The sequence below is a fragment of the Cordyceps militaris genome (assembly GCF_000225605.1).
Source record: "Cordyceps militaris CM01 unplaced genomic scaffold CCM_S00008, whole genome shotgun sequence".
In the NCBI taxonomy this organism is placed as follows: domain Eukaryota; kingdom Fungi; phylum Ascomycota; class Sordariomycetes; order Hypocreales; family Cordycipitaceae; genus Cordyceps; species Cordyceps militaris.
This window is the reverse complement of record NW_006271976.1, coordinates 185,983-200,609: the sequence shown is the minus strand read 5'-3', so window position 1 is coordinate 200,609 and position 14,627 is coordinate 185,983. Positions and strand designations below refer to the sequence as shown.

At 55.3% G+C, this 14,627-nt stretch overlaps 2 protein-coding genes across 2 annotated transcripts; both read left to right on the top strand.

Annotated features, from left to right (window-relative positions):
- Nucleotides 1–1,074: 1,074 nt before the first annotated feature.
- Nucleotides 1,075–4,172, top strand: CCM_09152 (protein kinase, putative; the record flags this gene model as incomplete). Its single annotated transcript, XM_006674286.1, has 4 exons — nucleotides 1,075–1,172; nucleotides 1,653–1,743; nucleotides 1,844–2,036; nucleotides 2,092–4,172. The coding sequence occupies 4 exons, from the start codon at nucleotides 1,075–1,077 to the stop codon at nucleotides 4,170–4,172; spliced, it is 2,463 nt and encodes an 820-aa protein (XP_006674349.1).
- Nucleotides 4,173–9,905: 5,733 nt separating this feature from the next.
- Nucleotides 9,906–13,030, top strand: CCM_09151 (uncharacterized protein; the record flags this gene model as incomplete). Its single annotated transcript, XM_006674285.1, has 3 exons — nucleotides 9,906–11,474; nucleotides 11,526–11,704; nucleotides 11,755–13,030. The coding sequence occupies 3 exons, from the start codon at nucleotides 9,906–9,908 to the stop codon at nucleotides 13,028–13,030; spliced, it is 3,024 nt and encodes a 1,007-aa protein (XP_006674348.1).
- Nucleotides 13,031–14,627: the final 1,597 nt, after the last annotated feature.

Genomic DNA, 14,627 nt, shown 5'->3' with positions numbered 1-14,627 from the left:
AGAGGATTGCACTAGAGACGTGCTGCGGGATCATGGCAGGCCGGGCAGAGGCCGCTCCGTCGCGGTCGGCGTTTACTGTGTGGACTCGGCGCGAAGGCCGGCCGTTGCGGGCGATTGTAGGGAGCGCCGACATGTGCACTGAATCGTGCAAAGATGGGACTGCGCCGGGGGGCAGAGCGAAATTGGCAAGCGGCGAATATGCGATGAGGTATATCTGGCTACAGTATGGCTGGCAAAGGGTAGTCGATTGGGTTCACGGGGCTCGGCCGTCTGCCGCACGATGGACTCTGCACAGTATCAGCGGTGTTGGCGCTTGGGAGTGGAAAATCTGCAAACTATTAATACCGGGACGAAGCGCTTGGGAGTGGAAAATCTGGGAACCATCGGGACGAAGCGCTTGAATGGAGCACATCTGCGGCGCGTTGCATTTGGTCTGCAGCAAGGTGGAACGGCGTGTTTGACAGCTCGTGTTTGACAGCTCGTGTTTGGTGGGAGGCATGGCCCTGTCTGACTGTGGCACATATTACAAGCCTCTAGCGAGATGAAAAAGGGCCACATCTTCGGCTATCTGATGGCTTGCCTCTGAGATGGGAAACTATATTTGATGGCGGTTTCATCAGCATCAGGAGCGAATCATGACCGAGACCAGAGGCGACAGGTTGGACAATGCTACCTACAGTGGGTGGCGAAGAGTACATACCAGACAGTGAAGAACGAAGGAGCACACAAGTGATTGTGTTGGTTGGCACGCAAACAGAGCTGGAGGCTGGACGCTGGCAGCGAGTGATGCTGGCCACGATGCTGCTGGGACATGTCGGGTTGGTCACTAAAATTAGCCAGAGGGCATCGGCAACCCTAAAACGGTTAGCACCGAGGGAGAGGGCCTCTGCTGGAAGGATGCCCTGTAGAGCTGGCTTTCGGGGGACACTAGCCGCTGGAAGTGAAACCCTGCAGGGGATGTCACGGGCCCTGGTACCGGGGTTCTTATGCGACGATCCGAGCCCGTGGACTGCAGTTTGCAAGTGAGAGCGGCATTGAAGCGAAATAAAAACAGATAAATATGTTCATAACTACATGTTCAAATACTCGCCGGGCGGCATCATGTCTGATGCACAGGACAGCAATTCCAGGAGAAATGAGTCGAGAACACGCCATGTCTTCTGCATTGGAACGTAACATCTGGCGTTCAGCGCTAGCAAATGGCGGGGGAGTCAGTCACCTATGGCCTGACTGTAGCATGTAAGTCGCTGAGACTTGGCTGCATTGCTGCAGATAGAGAAGGCGGACATGTCGTTTTTTATTCTTTTTATTCTTTCTTTTCGACCTTGTACCCAAGAAACAGTATGCTTGGTCTGATGGAGTCGTCTGCCCTGCTTCATACGTGTTAGAGTTTGTGCTCGTTATAGATAGGCACCTAGTTCGCTAACCACCGCTGTCGGAGCTTGCCTTGGGTGTCAGAATGCAGCTGTAGGTACCTTCCAAGTAGTTTTTGAGCGCCAGTGAGTGCCTTTTGGCCCTGGTAATTTCCCCAAGGTACACATGAATACCTGAGCTCTGCCCTACAGAGAGTGGAGTTGAATCTACTAAGCACCCAGGCTCCTTCCTTTTTAACAACCTGCCCTGCCTGCCGAGACTCACGCGGTCCCCCCAAGCAAACGGGCCAAACCAGTCAAACCCGCCAGCTTTGATTCTCTGAACATCTCTCGCCCACCGATATCTCCCGTCGCGACGCCCATCACCCTCGTCCGCACTCTGTCGCCGCTTGCCAATTCGAATTCTCGCCATTACCCTCGGCGCTGTCGACATCAATTATCCCTGCTTCTACCCACACATCAAATTTCAGTCGTCGCCCGCCGTCGTGCTCGTCGCCACGCCCGTTCGCAATCGCGACACCCTCTTCCGCACTCTACCATACCCGGCGCCTCCCAGCGCCTCCGGCATACCTCCCGCCCGGCTGGCCGTCCCATCGCCCTTCTTGCTTTTCACCACTCGCTCTTTCACTCGGCGTCTCTGGCCCAACACTCGCCTTTGCCGCTGTGCGCGCCGCCCTCAAGCTTTTCCGAGGCATACAAGGCGGCCGCCCTCGCCGAGCTATGACATTCCTCTCAACATCGTCAAAGCCTGCCCACGATGACACCGATGCCGACCACCCGCGCCATGGTCAGCTAGCCCTCAATGCTGCTCAGCAGCCCTCTATATCGGTAGAGCCTTCTCAATCCACGCCAATCCCCGTGCCTCGACACTCACACTTGGCGCCGCCCTCGCCCTACCAAATGGCCACCTCCCCGATTGATCGCGCCCACTCGCCGCTCCGCCTGCATAGAGATTCCGCCGAGGCGTCGGCCAATGCGCTCAGGATTTCCACCGACGTTATTTCAACATCGACTGCCGTCACATCCTTTCCCAGCTACCGCGATGCCATGGCCCCAAACACCCGCAACCTTTCGCCCCAGCGAAACCCTCTGAACAGGACCAACTCTGCCAATTCTGTGCAGCTTGCGCGCACCCCCAGTCTCAAAGCCGCCTTGACAGGTGCTTTTGCTTCCTCCAATGGCTCCAGCAGCAACATCTCCAGCCCCGTCATCAACGCCATGGGCGACGTAACCCCGTTACCCAGTCCGCTCATGTCATCCGACTCGCCAGGGCCTTGGAAGCGCCTGAGTCTTGCTTCGACCTCGCCTCCTCAGTACCGAAGCAAACTTGACCTTGTCGGACAAACGATGACGTCCAATCCAATCACCCTCAGCTCCCAGCCCAATTCTACCTCTCCTCGGCGCAAGGCCTATATCAATCAACTACAAGATTCGGCACCTGCGCCGCCGCAGCCTACACCTTCCGCAACACAGAAGCCACACCACACGAGGAACCGAAGCGTCAGCGAATACATGCCTGACCCCATCTCGATTCAGAAACGACCCGTTGTGGTGTCGGGTACTCATACTAGAAGAGACGGCACCGAGCATCCAGATGCTGGGCTGCGACGCGAGTCTCATCTCGCCGCATCGCGTGGACTGACTCCGACCCTCACCAAACCCCCTACCCCTCCTCCCAGTGCCTCGTCCAAAGACTCGTTGGACAGCCCGGTCAAGGCACAGGACCCGTCGTTTGAGTATTTCAAGGCACGGAGTCGCAGCGATCACAAGAACCGCCGCTGGAGATCTGTCGGCTTCCTGGGCCGCGGCACGTTTAGTCGAGTCATGCTCGCAACCAGCCAGATTATTCCTGATGGCGACGGCCCCGAGATGCTGGCAGGCACGCCAGCTGGATGCCGTCTAGATCGCAAGACGCTTGTTGCCGTCAAGGTGTGCGAGCATGGACCCAAGGGCGGTGCTAGCGAGGACCGTGTCGAGATGAGCCTCAAGCGCGAGCTGGAAATCATGCAAGCCATTCACCACCCATCGCTTCTCGATCTGAAAGCGTGGAGTATTGAGCCGACCCGTGCCATCTTGGTCATGAGCTTTTGTCCAGGTGGTGATCTCTTTGACGTGACAAGTGCCCATCGCAAGAGTCTGACATCGTCTCTGATGGGCCGCATTGTGGCGGAACTCGTCTCTGCCCTTCGATATTTGCATCAACAGAACATTGTTCATCGCGACATCAAACTGGAAAATGTTCTCGTCAACATTCCTCCGGCCGATCTGGCCAACACAAGCACCAATTGGGCGACGTATACACACTCGATCATTGCCCTCGCCGATTTTGGCCTGTCCCGTCGTATTACGCCCGGCGAGCAGCTCGAAACCCGCTGCGGATCGGACGATTACGCGCCACCCGAAGTCATCATGGGCCAGCCGTACGACGGACGCGCTACTGACGCCTGGTCCCTCGGCGTTCTCTTGTACGCGCTCCTCGAAGCGCGTCTTCCGTTTGACCCCCATCCTGGCATGAGCGACGCCCACCGCATGCGCAGCCGCACCAGCCATCGCATCGCCCGCGTCGAGTGGCGCTGGGTCGAGTACGCCGGCGACGACGGCGACCACGAGGGTAACGAGGCCCTCTTTGAGCGCGCCGGCCTGCGCGGCGCCATGCACGTCGTCGAGGGCTTGCTGCGACGCGCGCGCAACCGCTGGACGCTGGACCAGGTCGCGGCCGAGCCCTGGGTTTCCAACGCGGTGTCTGTCGACGGAGGCATTCGCTTTAGGGAAGAGGAGGCTGGCGAGGAGGTTTCATGACACGCTCAGTCTGTGCGATTCGACCATGAACCAACTTGGTGTGTATGAACACGGTGTAGGCTGCCTGGTCCTTGATCTTGTCCTTTTCCCTCACTTTTTCTACACTTGTTATATGTGTTGCTCTTACACATGTTACTCTTCTTACACATGTTCCTCTTGTTGCTCAAACTTACACCCATTACTCTTCTTACACTTGTTACCTTTTTACACTTGTTCTTCTTGTTGCTCATCCCTACACCCGTTCCATCTTCCTTTACGATTGTCAAGCCTTTGCTGGGACCAGACAGCGCTTCTTTTCTTCTTTACTTGTTTTACTGTAGACTTACGATTCCCACATGTACCATTCTGTTTTTATTGGAACCTCTTTACAACCTTTTTTTATTCTCTTCTTCTTTCTCTTCTTTTCGGTTCCAACATGTACTATTACGTTTTATTGACCAGCGCGTTTTCTACCCCTTACTTGCCGTCTTTTTCTTTTTTTTTCGTCTTTTTTTTTGCAATTGGATTCGGGCTTTTGATGTGCAGAGGACAGTGTAGGAACTAGAAGACAAAAAGCCCACGATAGATCAATACACGATTCCCGACTCGGCCGATGCGCTGTCTCTCGGGAAAATTGATGATGTTTTGCATCCCTGCAAGGATATGTTGTATTCTGCTCGATCGAGCCGGGACCCTGGTCGGGAACAAGCCGCCCATGGCAGCGATGCAGCTCAACTTTCCGTCTCGGTCCGCGCGTCAAGGAAAGAAAACACGCCCCGGCAAGGGGTCTTAACCAGAAAGGACGGCACGGAAACGAATTGCTGTGTTCCTCGCGGACGGGAGAGGGCCCACCGGCCCGGCGCGCGTAGGACGACTTTCCGGCCCGGACATGTCCCGTCCGAGACGTTTCCCCTTCCCAATGCAAGCCCGTGTTTCACAAAAAAAACAGCTTTCGAGGTTTCCTTCTTTTTTTCCGAAAATGAATACACGTGCCCTGTAGAACGAGGGCTAAGGGGGAAATTAATAACCCAGCCGCCACAGCAGATCCACGGTTCCAGCAGTCAGAAAGCTAGCCGTTTTGGACGGGCTTCCAGGATACACGTAAAAAAGAAGCGGTCCTGGGCTATAAAGACATCGCTGACTCGGACCTTGAGACGCGCCAACACCGTATTCGGTCTGGTGTTTGTTGTCGACGTATGTATTTCCATTACATACTACGAAACTGGCCTGTTTTGCAAACTTCGGAGATGCTATCGCCGACCACTTTACTTAGCACTAGTGGTAGATTACAAGGACTACCACGAGTGACAAGGTTCAATTTTTTCTTTCTCTGTCGCAGTAATAACATACAATTGATTTTGGGCGGGGTCGTTGAAGAAAAGGCGACGCGGAGCAACGCCGTCGCCCCAACTTGTTACCCCAGACAAACCTGACCTTTCGTTTCAGACCCCATGGGGAAATGTATTTCTTTTACGTCTCAAAATGGGTGGGAGATATGTATGTGCTTTTTCCCCCAACGCGGGGGACAAAGATTGATTGCCTCCACGGGGAGGCAGGGCGGGGAACAAAGGGGGGTGTGTAGACGGAGAATAGTCCCCGTGTTAGCCGACGTCAAGCGAAGGGGGGAGGTTTCCGCGTTGCTGGCGCGGCGCGGTTTTTCCCCGCCACATTTGTGATTTCTCTTGGTCGCATCTCATGTAGTTATAACTAGTTAAAATCGCAAGGGGCTTGACGCGGCAAAACAGAGCAACGAAAAGCCTGAAACTGTTGCTTGTGACGACGCGGTCCACCGCCTTCTGCGATGCGCTCCTGCAGCCTTGCAGCAAAAACTGCTTACCGATGAGAGGAAAAAGCTGGGTTCGGCAAGTCAAGAAAAAGCAAAGGACGGAACGAGGCAAGGTAGAAAAAGAAGGATGCGCCCGCCTTGTGCGGTCCGACATTCATGTGCACGACAGCAAGTTGCGCCCGCCACACCTTGTTCATCCCAACAGCAACCGGTTGTCGGTCCACGAGTATATGGGGTGAACAGTAACCGTTCGCCGGGTTAGGATTAGGTTAGGACAAGACCTGTGGTGGAGGAACAACAGACATGACCTGACGTGCCAACTTTGTACTTTCCTTTTGGCGGCGTGTTGGGCCCTTGTTTGCCTTCCCCTCTCCGCGATCGAAAGAGGAAGCTGCCTCAACCACTATCGCAGGGGGCAAAGCCTTATAATACCATGAATACCAAGTACGGAGTAAGTATTCAGGACATGTGTGCCATGACACAGCCATTGTGGTCAATGCCGCTGTTCCAAGCAAACCCATAGTCGCATTATAAAGAACATCTTGTATCCGTTACCATCAACTGGTGCAGATGAGCAGCATTCTCCGTACATACACGGCAAGCCTTGATAATGCGGAGATGCGACTCGCCGACCATCGTCCCTCGCCCGCCTCTTTGCCTGCCCCATCAAAATACGTCGGCTTCTAGACGTCGCTTTGGTAATTTCACTCCTTTTTTCGTTTCCAAAACTGTCTTGGACAAGGGGCTGCTCGAGTCAACCCGCCCCTGGCCAGTCCGAGTTCTAGCGACCCGAGTTGTGGCGTCAACCCTGGGCTTGCTTGGCGGGCCGGCTGTGGCTGTAACTTCGTACTGTACCTGTTGCCCATGTTCCTGTCAGCGAGTAACCTAACTAGTTACTCAGCTCAGTACCACTTATGCCACTGCTATACACTATAAAATGGCTGATAATATAGTTGAAGCGAGTGTTACGTTGACTTTCCCAGCGCATGGCCGTCAGCTGCTGCGTCTTCTTCGGTCCCTGCCGCCCTCTGGGCAGTGCTATTAGTGCGTGCGTCACCCGGTCGTCTTGTCGGAACGGGTAATTTGTAGTTCTTGCAAGATTTTCTTGTAAAATTTTCCTTGCCTCGACAACCGGCGCACCTGTCAACTTAATAATTACCAGTTGAAATGGGGCCCTTATCTTCAAGGTTAGTGGAGTTGCGCGTCAGAACCTGAGATAACGAGACTAAGCCGGGAAACGAAAAAGGAAAATAGGTAGCACTTGCTTCGCTCTCGGTGTCCGAGTTCATCACGTCTGTTTTGCCGTTTTGCCGTTTTGCCACTCATGATTCAGCGCCGTTGGTTCGCCATCGTCGTCACCGCGGCTTCGTAGACGCCCACCATGATTTCTTCGCAACCGCTCCGCATCGTACGGTTCTTCAAAGTCTCACACAAAAAACCTTATTGGAGGGGGCTGGTCCCTTGCAAAGTTGTACATTAACCCTTTCCCCGCATCCGCATTCGCTGCCACTTGTGCTACAGTGACAGGTGCAAAGCCGACGCTTTCGACCCCTTGGCCAATAAATACTGTCATCATGACCAAGTCTCACAGTGCCCAGGAGACAAGAGATTCTCCATCCGATCCATCCTTCATCCCAACGAGAAAAGTGCAGGAAAAAAATACCAAGTCGACGCCGTGGCTTTTCTGCCACATGGCCGGGTAATTCGACTGATTGGACCCTGCACAACGAGGTGTCCGCTGTTGAGACACACCATCTTAGACTTTTGGCCACAAGACACGCTTTCTTCTCTCTCTCTTCCTTTTGCTTCTCCGTGCTATTCATAGAACAAGACATGCAGGTCTCGCCCTGCCCGGTCCCAGCGTCTGTTGTGCCTGCCGCCAATGTCTGTCTCTGTTACCTTGCTTGCCACCCGTTGTCGGAACTGACGGGGGCGCGAATGATGCTGACACGACAACGACTTTGTTGCCCTCTGCCAAACCTGCTTATTGCACCAAGGAATGCGTTATCCCTTTCCTGTGGATAACGGACGGGCTTCCCTCTCACATATGGGGCGGCGCCACAACGCCGAAGCGGCCTTTGGCACCAAGTCCAGCAACACACACCACCATCATTTCATGCCCTGATGGCGTTCTTTTTCGTCTACTCGTCAGCCTGAGTCGTGTGTATCCTTCCCGCCCCACCCCCTTCCCCTTGGACCAATTGCACAATTTTCTCCGTGGCGGTGGCCGAAAGCCCAGAAGGACGCTCCCGAAAAGCCTTCAGAGGGGTAATGTCTGTACCTCTGTAGAAGAAATCCTTCTGTAACTACTTCGTCCGTCATGAAGCAACTGTTAGCCCTCTTTCGCTCGCTAGCTTTGCCACTTGGCCAATGACGGCGTCAAGGAGAGAGGGGCAGCGAGCCAGCGATACGCAAGGCAACGAAGAGCTGCAGCCTGCAAGAAAGCATTTGCCATGCCCACAATACTAGGCCGTGTCCCAAGCTCGCTCCGTACCCACAGAGCCGGTGCCCTCCCTGCAACCCCCCCCCAGGATCTTGGATCTTGTCCGAGTTCAGGGCTCGTCTGGCTAACTATCATACCGACACACGGCCGAGGGAGCCATCGCGGCTCGCAGCGCAGCATTGTCGGGCCTTTGTTCAATGGAGTGGAGGAGGGAGAGAAAGAGGGGAAAAACAAGTCCTGTGATGGATGACGGATGACGAGCGAGGCGCGTCCCCGGTCGGGCCCTCCGGTTGCTGGCTGATGATGCTTGTTACCGCTCCTCGGTCCTTGTTTGGACAGCGCCGTGGCGCTCCCTGGCTCCAAGTTTTGTCCGTCCTGTAACTATCAGTAACCCAGCACTAAAAGCAACCCAGCGCCACGGCCACACCACCCCATCCCGCCAGGCCACCCATCCACTAGTACTAGTGAATTACAAGGCGCCAAAAGGATGCCTTCTCGTGCGGCCAGCTGGTGGAGTGAGTCGTGACAAGGCTCCAGACAGGCCCCCAGTCCCCAGCTGAGCTGGCCCTCCCTCCCCGGAAGGTCTTGATGCGGGATCGAGCCAGGGGCCAGTATCAGTCTCTTGTGATTGGCGCTGCCTGCTCGTGTGTGGTGGCTTGCGTCTTTTCACCTTCTCTTTCAGGCCGATAGTGGCATTTCCCTCACATGCAGTCTTCCCCCGTCCGTCTCCCCTAGTTAGCAGAGTTAGCAGCTTCAACACGCAACGACTGCCAGCCCTACTCACCTTGTACCGTTTCCCACAGTCCCCTGTCCTTCCTTGGTTGCCAGTCTCTGTGGCACTGTAATCGTCGTGGCCCCAGCCCGCCTCAGGTTACATCCCCCTCTCCCACAACTCCGACCGACTACTTTCCTCTCCACGCCCCGCCGCCGTCTCTGATTCTTATCTGACTCTCACGCTGCTATCCGGTGAGGCACCAACGGCGCTTCGTTTTGAGTGGTTTATCCCTTCTTTTTCCATATCAAAAGCGGCTTCGAGATAGCGAACCAGCCTGTTTCTGCCTGTCAATTTTTTCTTGTAAGCCAGACACTCTGTTTGCTGCGCCACCACTCAGCACCACTGGCTCACACAGCTTCGCCCTCATCGCCAGGTCCGACCAATCTCACACTTCGCATCTGCACCACGCCTTATCCCGCCCATCGAGATATCTGGACTGCCCGGTCGCTGTATGAATTCCTTTCGCTAGTATCCTTTCCAGCGCAGCCGGGGTCCGACCTTCTGTCGTCTTGCATATACAACACCGCCGAGCACCTAGCATGGGCTGCGCCGTTCAGCCTCTCCACACTGGCCGTTGAATTATCTCGTTGCTCTCGCTCGTCTTTGGCTCGCCGGCTCGCGAGGGATGCCTTCACGTCTCGAAAATTGACCGTATCGGCCACGGCTAGTAAATTGCCCGACCTCATTACCAACCACCCCTCCTCGCCGTTCCTGGGGTCGTACTGAGCCCGGTACCGAGGTAGAACGGCCATGTTTGACCATGAATCGGACAAGGTGCGGGCGTCTGGCTTCTCGCTCGATGCCTATGGTACTATGAGTCAACATGACTTCTTTTCCTCAGGATACGATTCGGGGTCCATCGCCCCATCCCAGCTCGCTCGGGTGCCTGACGATATGCATCGGATGGATGCGCACACGATGGATTGGACGCCAACCCCAACCGGCCACGGCTCTCATTTTCGCAACCAAAATACGTTTCACGACCAAGGGGACTTGATCGACTTTGACGAGATCGCTCCAGCACAGCCTCAAGGAAGCGGTGTAGGACGCTTGGTCGCCCAGTTCGAACACAAGGACTATGTGCCCCCTCTACCGCCGAGGCCCATCATCAATACCGCCCAGAGTCCTGCTGAAACAGACCCATCATTAACAAACTCATCCTTCTCCTCATATTTTAGTAGTTTGACCAGTTCAGCACACGCCAACCAAGGACCGAGCCCTGTCGGCAGCCCGGTGGACTCACACTATGGCTCTTTTGGCGACGTACTCTCGAGAATGACAAGCCCACATGATATCAACAGCATGGAGTCAAGTTCGCCGCTTCTGACGTTTGGCATATTCCCACATGCGCGGCTTGCGAGTCCTCATATCAGCGCCGTTCGGTCCCACGTTGGGCCAGCCATGTCACAGTTTTCCGAGGAGAGAACACGGACTCCCATTGGTGGCGAGCTTACAACTGTACCGAACCCCGACAGCATGGATACCGATTCCAACATGTTTGGCGACGTCGAGCGCAACATTCTGACTTTCCTCAAGCCGGACATTGATAGTAATAATCGCCAGCAAAACCTGCAACCAACGCGGCAGGCCCCCCAACAGATGCAGCATGACGCTCCTCAAGCACCTCAGCAGTTCAGCTTTGCGACCGTACAACAAGTTCAACAACAGCTCAGCCGACAATTGAGCAGGAAACACGCTGCAACTCCACCAAACCAATCAAGTCAACCAACTCAGCTTTTTCAGCCGACGCAGCTCAACCAGCAAACGCAGTCGACGCAACCGAGTCAACCGACACCACCGATCCAAACCAGCCAGCCAATCGAGCCAACGCAGCAGCTTACCCGCCGACTCAGCAGCCAAAGCAGAGAACAGTCGACGCAACCGCAGAAGAAGCCGTTCCAAGGCACTTTTGGGAGCTCAACAACATCGGGAACCCCAGGCTTTTCCATCTGGCGCCCCCCGTCGTCTCCTAACATCAAACACGAACCCTCTCCCGAAAGTCCCGGGATGTTCACAAAGAGTCTGCTTGAAAAGCCGCCTGTTCCGCCCAAGCCTAGGCCGATTCAGGAAACACATCAAATAACACTGGATTTCAACTCGCCCGCCAAGAGCAAGGGAAAGGCTCCAGTCAAACCTCCCAAACCTCCTAAGCCGCCTCGCTCGAGACTACAGCCGCCACCCCCGCCAGCCCGTCCTCAAATTGATACCCAATCTCTCGTCACCAGCCCTGGCAGCGAGCCGATACCACAGACACCTGCGACTCCGGTGACCCCGGCGACTCCTTCCACGACTGCAGATATTGCCTCGCCTGGACCTTCGGTAAGATAGCTGACGAATAAATCCGTCGACCATTGCTAACGTATAGCACAGACGCTGAGACAGGCAGTGTCAGCGCTTCGAGGCCACGGTCTGCGTCCAGGTAGAGAATTGGTTCCTGCCGAAGTCTGGGAACACCAGAAGCCAACAATTCGCTCGTTGTACTTGGATGATCGTAAACCTCTCAAGGAAGTCATGGCCATTATGGCGGAAAAGTACAACTTTCAAGCAACGTAAGTGAGAATCGGGATTGTAGAAGGCGATGTGCTAATGTGATGCGCAGGCCAAAGATGTACAAGACACGATTTTCGCAGTGGGGTTTTGTCAAGAACAATACCGAGGACGAGGTGAAGAGGCTCTTGTCGATGAAGTTTCAACGCGATGCAGAGGGCAAGATTTCCGAATTCGTTCGTAATGGCCGGGTGGTGAACCTGGGCACCTATCTCAAGCGCAAAGGCGTCACCGAGTACGACCTCATCGACTTTGAACAGCCCAGCGATCTGCCCGCGCATATCCGCTGCCGAACACCAACACCGCCGCCACCGCCGATTTATTTCCACACGCCCGAATTGGTGCGGGCCCAAGAAATCCTTGTCGGAAACATCCGGAAATCTTTTCTGCAGTGCCGCCAGTTCGAGACCGACGTTGGCACACAGGTTGGCTGGACGGTGCTCCAAACGTGGGGTGCGTGGTCTTCGGAGATTCTTTTGGAGGCCAACTTTTTCTTTGAGGCGTTGGATACCGACACGGGCGGCCAGAGTCTCATGCACGCATTTAAGCAGCTCGAGGAAGATCTGAAGACGCTTTCGCCGCTAGGAATATTCGAGTTGCTCACGGGAATGGCGAACCGCGACTTGGGCCTCGTCTCGTCGCTCTGCAAGTATCTTGCTGCCCACTCGACGACCAACTTGGATCGCAACCATCCCTTGCGCGTCATCTTTAACTGCTTGTACGATGTGCAGCAGACACACGGCGCTGCCATCCTGTCCGAGCTGCTTTGGGGCTGTTCGCCGCTGTTCGCCAACGAGCTGGAAGCCATCTACGGAAGACGGCATCCATACGTCGTCCGGGCTTGGCTCGATCTTGCCTACTTTAACAACCACATCAACTTTGACCGGCTGCAGAAGATTGCTCTCGAGCTCCGCGTTGTGCAGAAGCAGCTCGAACAAAAGAATGGCGAGACGGATCCCGAAGTGCTGATTGTTCGATACGCTCTGCTTCAGCTCATGTACGCGACGGAACCAAAGTCGGACAACACCAAGCATGCGACGACGGAGCTCTGGGTGACGCTCAAGGGCATGAAGGTCCTGTGCCGCATACGCGACTCCAAGGCCAACGCGTACTGCTACCACAGTCCTGTGCGGCTGAGTCCGTGGACGAAGCGTTGTCGTCGGCGGTATGATGCGGCTGTGGCCATTTTCGAGGACCATCTCGGGGTCAAGATGCATCCGTACTTTGAAGAGGACCTCCATACCTCGCTGCACGAGCTGGAGCCGTCGGATTCTTGGGCCACCGCGCTCGAGCAGTCGAGCAACAGCACTCGAATAGGCTACATCTGATTTTGGCCAGGATACTACAATATTCCCTTTTGTTTCTTCTTCCTCGTTTGCGCTGAATACGGCGTTTTTTTTTTTGAATGACCCATGGAATTGGAGCGGACGCCTGATTCCCTATTGTACAATTAGTCTCAACATTTTGATCGCGAAGCGTTTTGACACGAGAAACGATACCAACCTGGCAGTGGGCCGGCCGGCTTACGAGCGATAGCATAATTTTTTTCTCTTCAATTTTTTTTCTTCATAGGAGAGGCGGATGGTAGAAGCGGGCTGTACTGCATGAAGGGGAGCGATGAAAAATATCATGATGTTTTTGCTCTTCTCCTTTGTTTCACCTCGTTGTTCGCAGAGTGGCAGCTGGCAGCTGGCAGCTGGCAGCCGGCAGGTTGCTGGCACCTGCCCGCGGCTTGCGTAGGTACCTACCTATATTATAATAGTATCACGCGTTGATTCTGTAAAGCCATCCGACACATCGCAAAAATGTGACCAGTAAATTAATTCAATACTTATGATATTGAAACGACCTACCTATGTATACGTGATGAGGCGTGTTGTTCACATAGTAGCTCGCGATGACAGACATTGAATGATACAAGATACAAAGACGAATGCAATACTCAACGAAAGAAAAACGGAAACCTGAGAAGAAAACGGAACCAATCGAATAGGTCAACTAAAATTATACAGGACGACGTCAAGTAGAAGTGGCTCACACATGGTCTGTCTCGCACCCATCCGCATCAGATGTCGTGGTGGAGTCTCACCAAGTGCAATCTTTGACTTCATCTCACCACCCCTTTGCCAGCAACCCGCCCACCATACCCATGATGCTGGCCACGCACTCATGTCGTGCCTCTCTCACGCTCACCAGAACAATATGGAAGAGATTTTCATCCTCGTATCGAACAGTCAAAGGTTTTCCCCTCCCCCGGCGCCTCTTCCCAGCCACGCAACTAACCACACATACAAAGAGTTTGACGTGCTCTTTCTGCGCCAGCAGGGCGCCAAGTTTCCCAAATGGCACCTCACGCCGCCCATCCGTCGCGACACCCGCGTGCGGCTCTCGTACGGCGCCTCCGTCGCCGCGTCCGACCTGCTCGGCAAGCAGATCCTCGACCGCACCGTCGACGACCAGGGCCGGGCCGTCGCCATCCACGAGCCGACCCTAGCCAGCTACATTGTCAACAGCGAGCGGTCCGCCACGCCAGTACGTTCCCGCCCGCACCCTCCTCCCCCCTCCCATTGACCAGCTGTAGATTTACCCTAGCGACGCCGACACCATCGTCTCGCTGCTCGACATCAACGTCACCCGGCCCGGCGAGGATGACGGGCCCGCAGAAGCGCCGTTTGAGGTCTTCGAGGCCGGCACCGGCATGGGCAGTCTGAGCCTGCACATTGCGCGCGCCCTGCACGCAGCCAACCCGCCCGTGCCGGCGGCTCTGCGCCTCGCCCTGCGCAGCAGCCCCCTCGCGCGCTCCGTCGCCGGCAACGTGCTGGACCTGGACGCCGCCTCGGCCGCGCTCCTCGCCGCGTACCGCGCCTCGCGCCGCGCCGTCCTGCACACGCTCGACCGCAGCGGCAAGCACACGCGCGCCGCCTA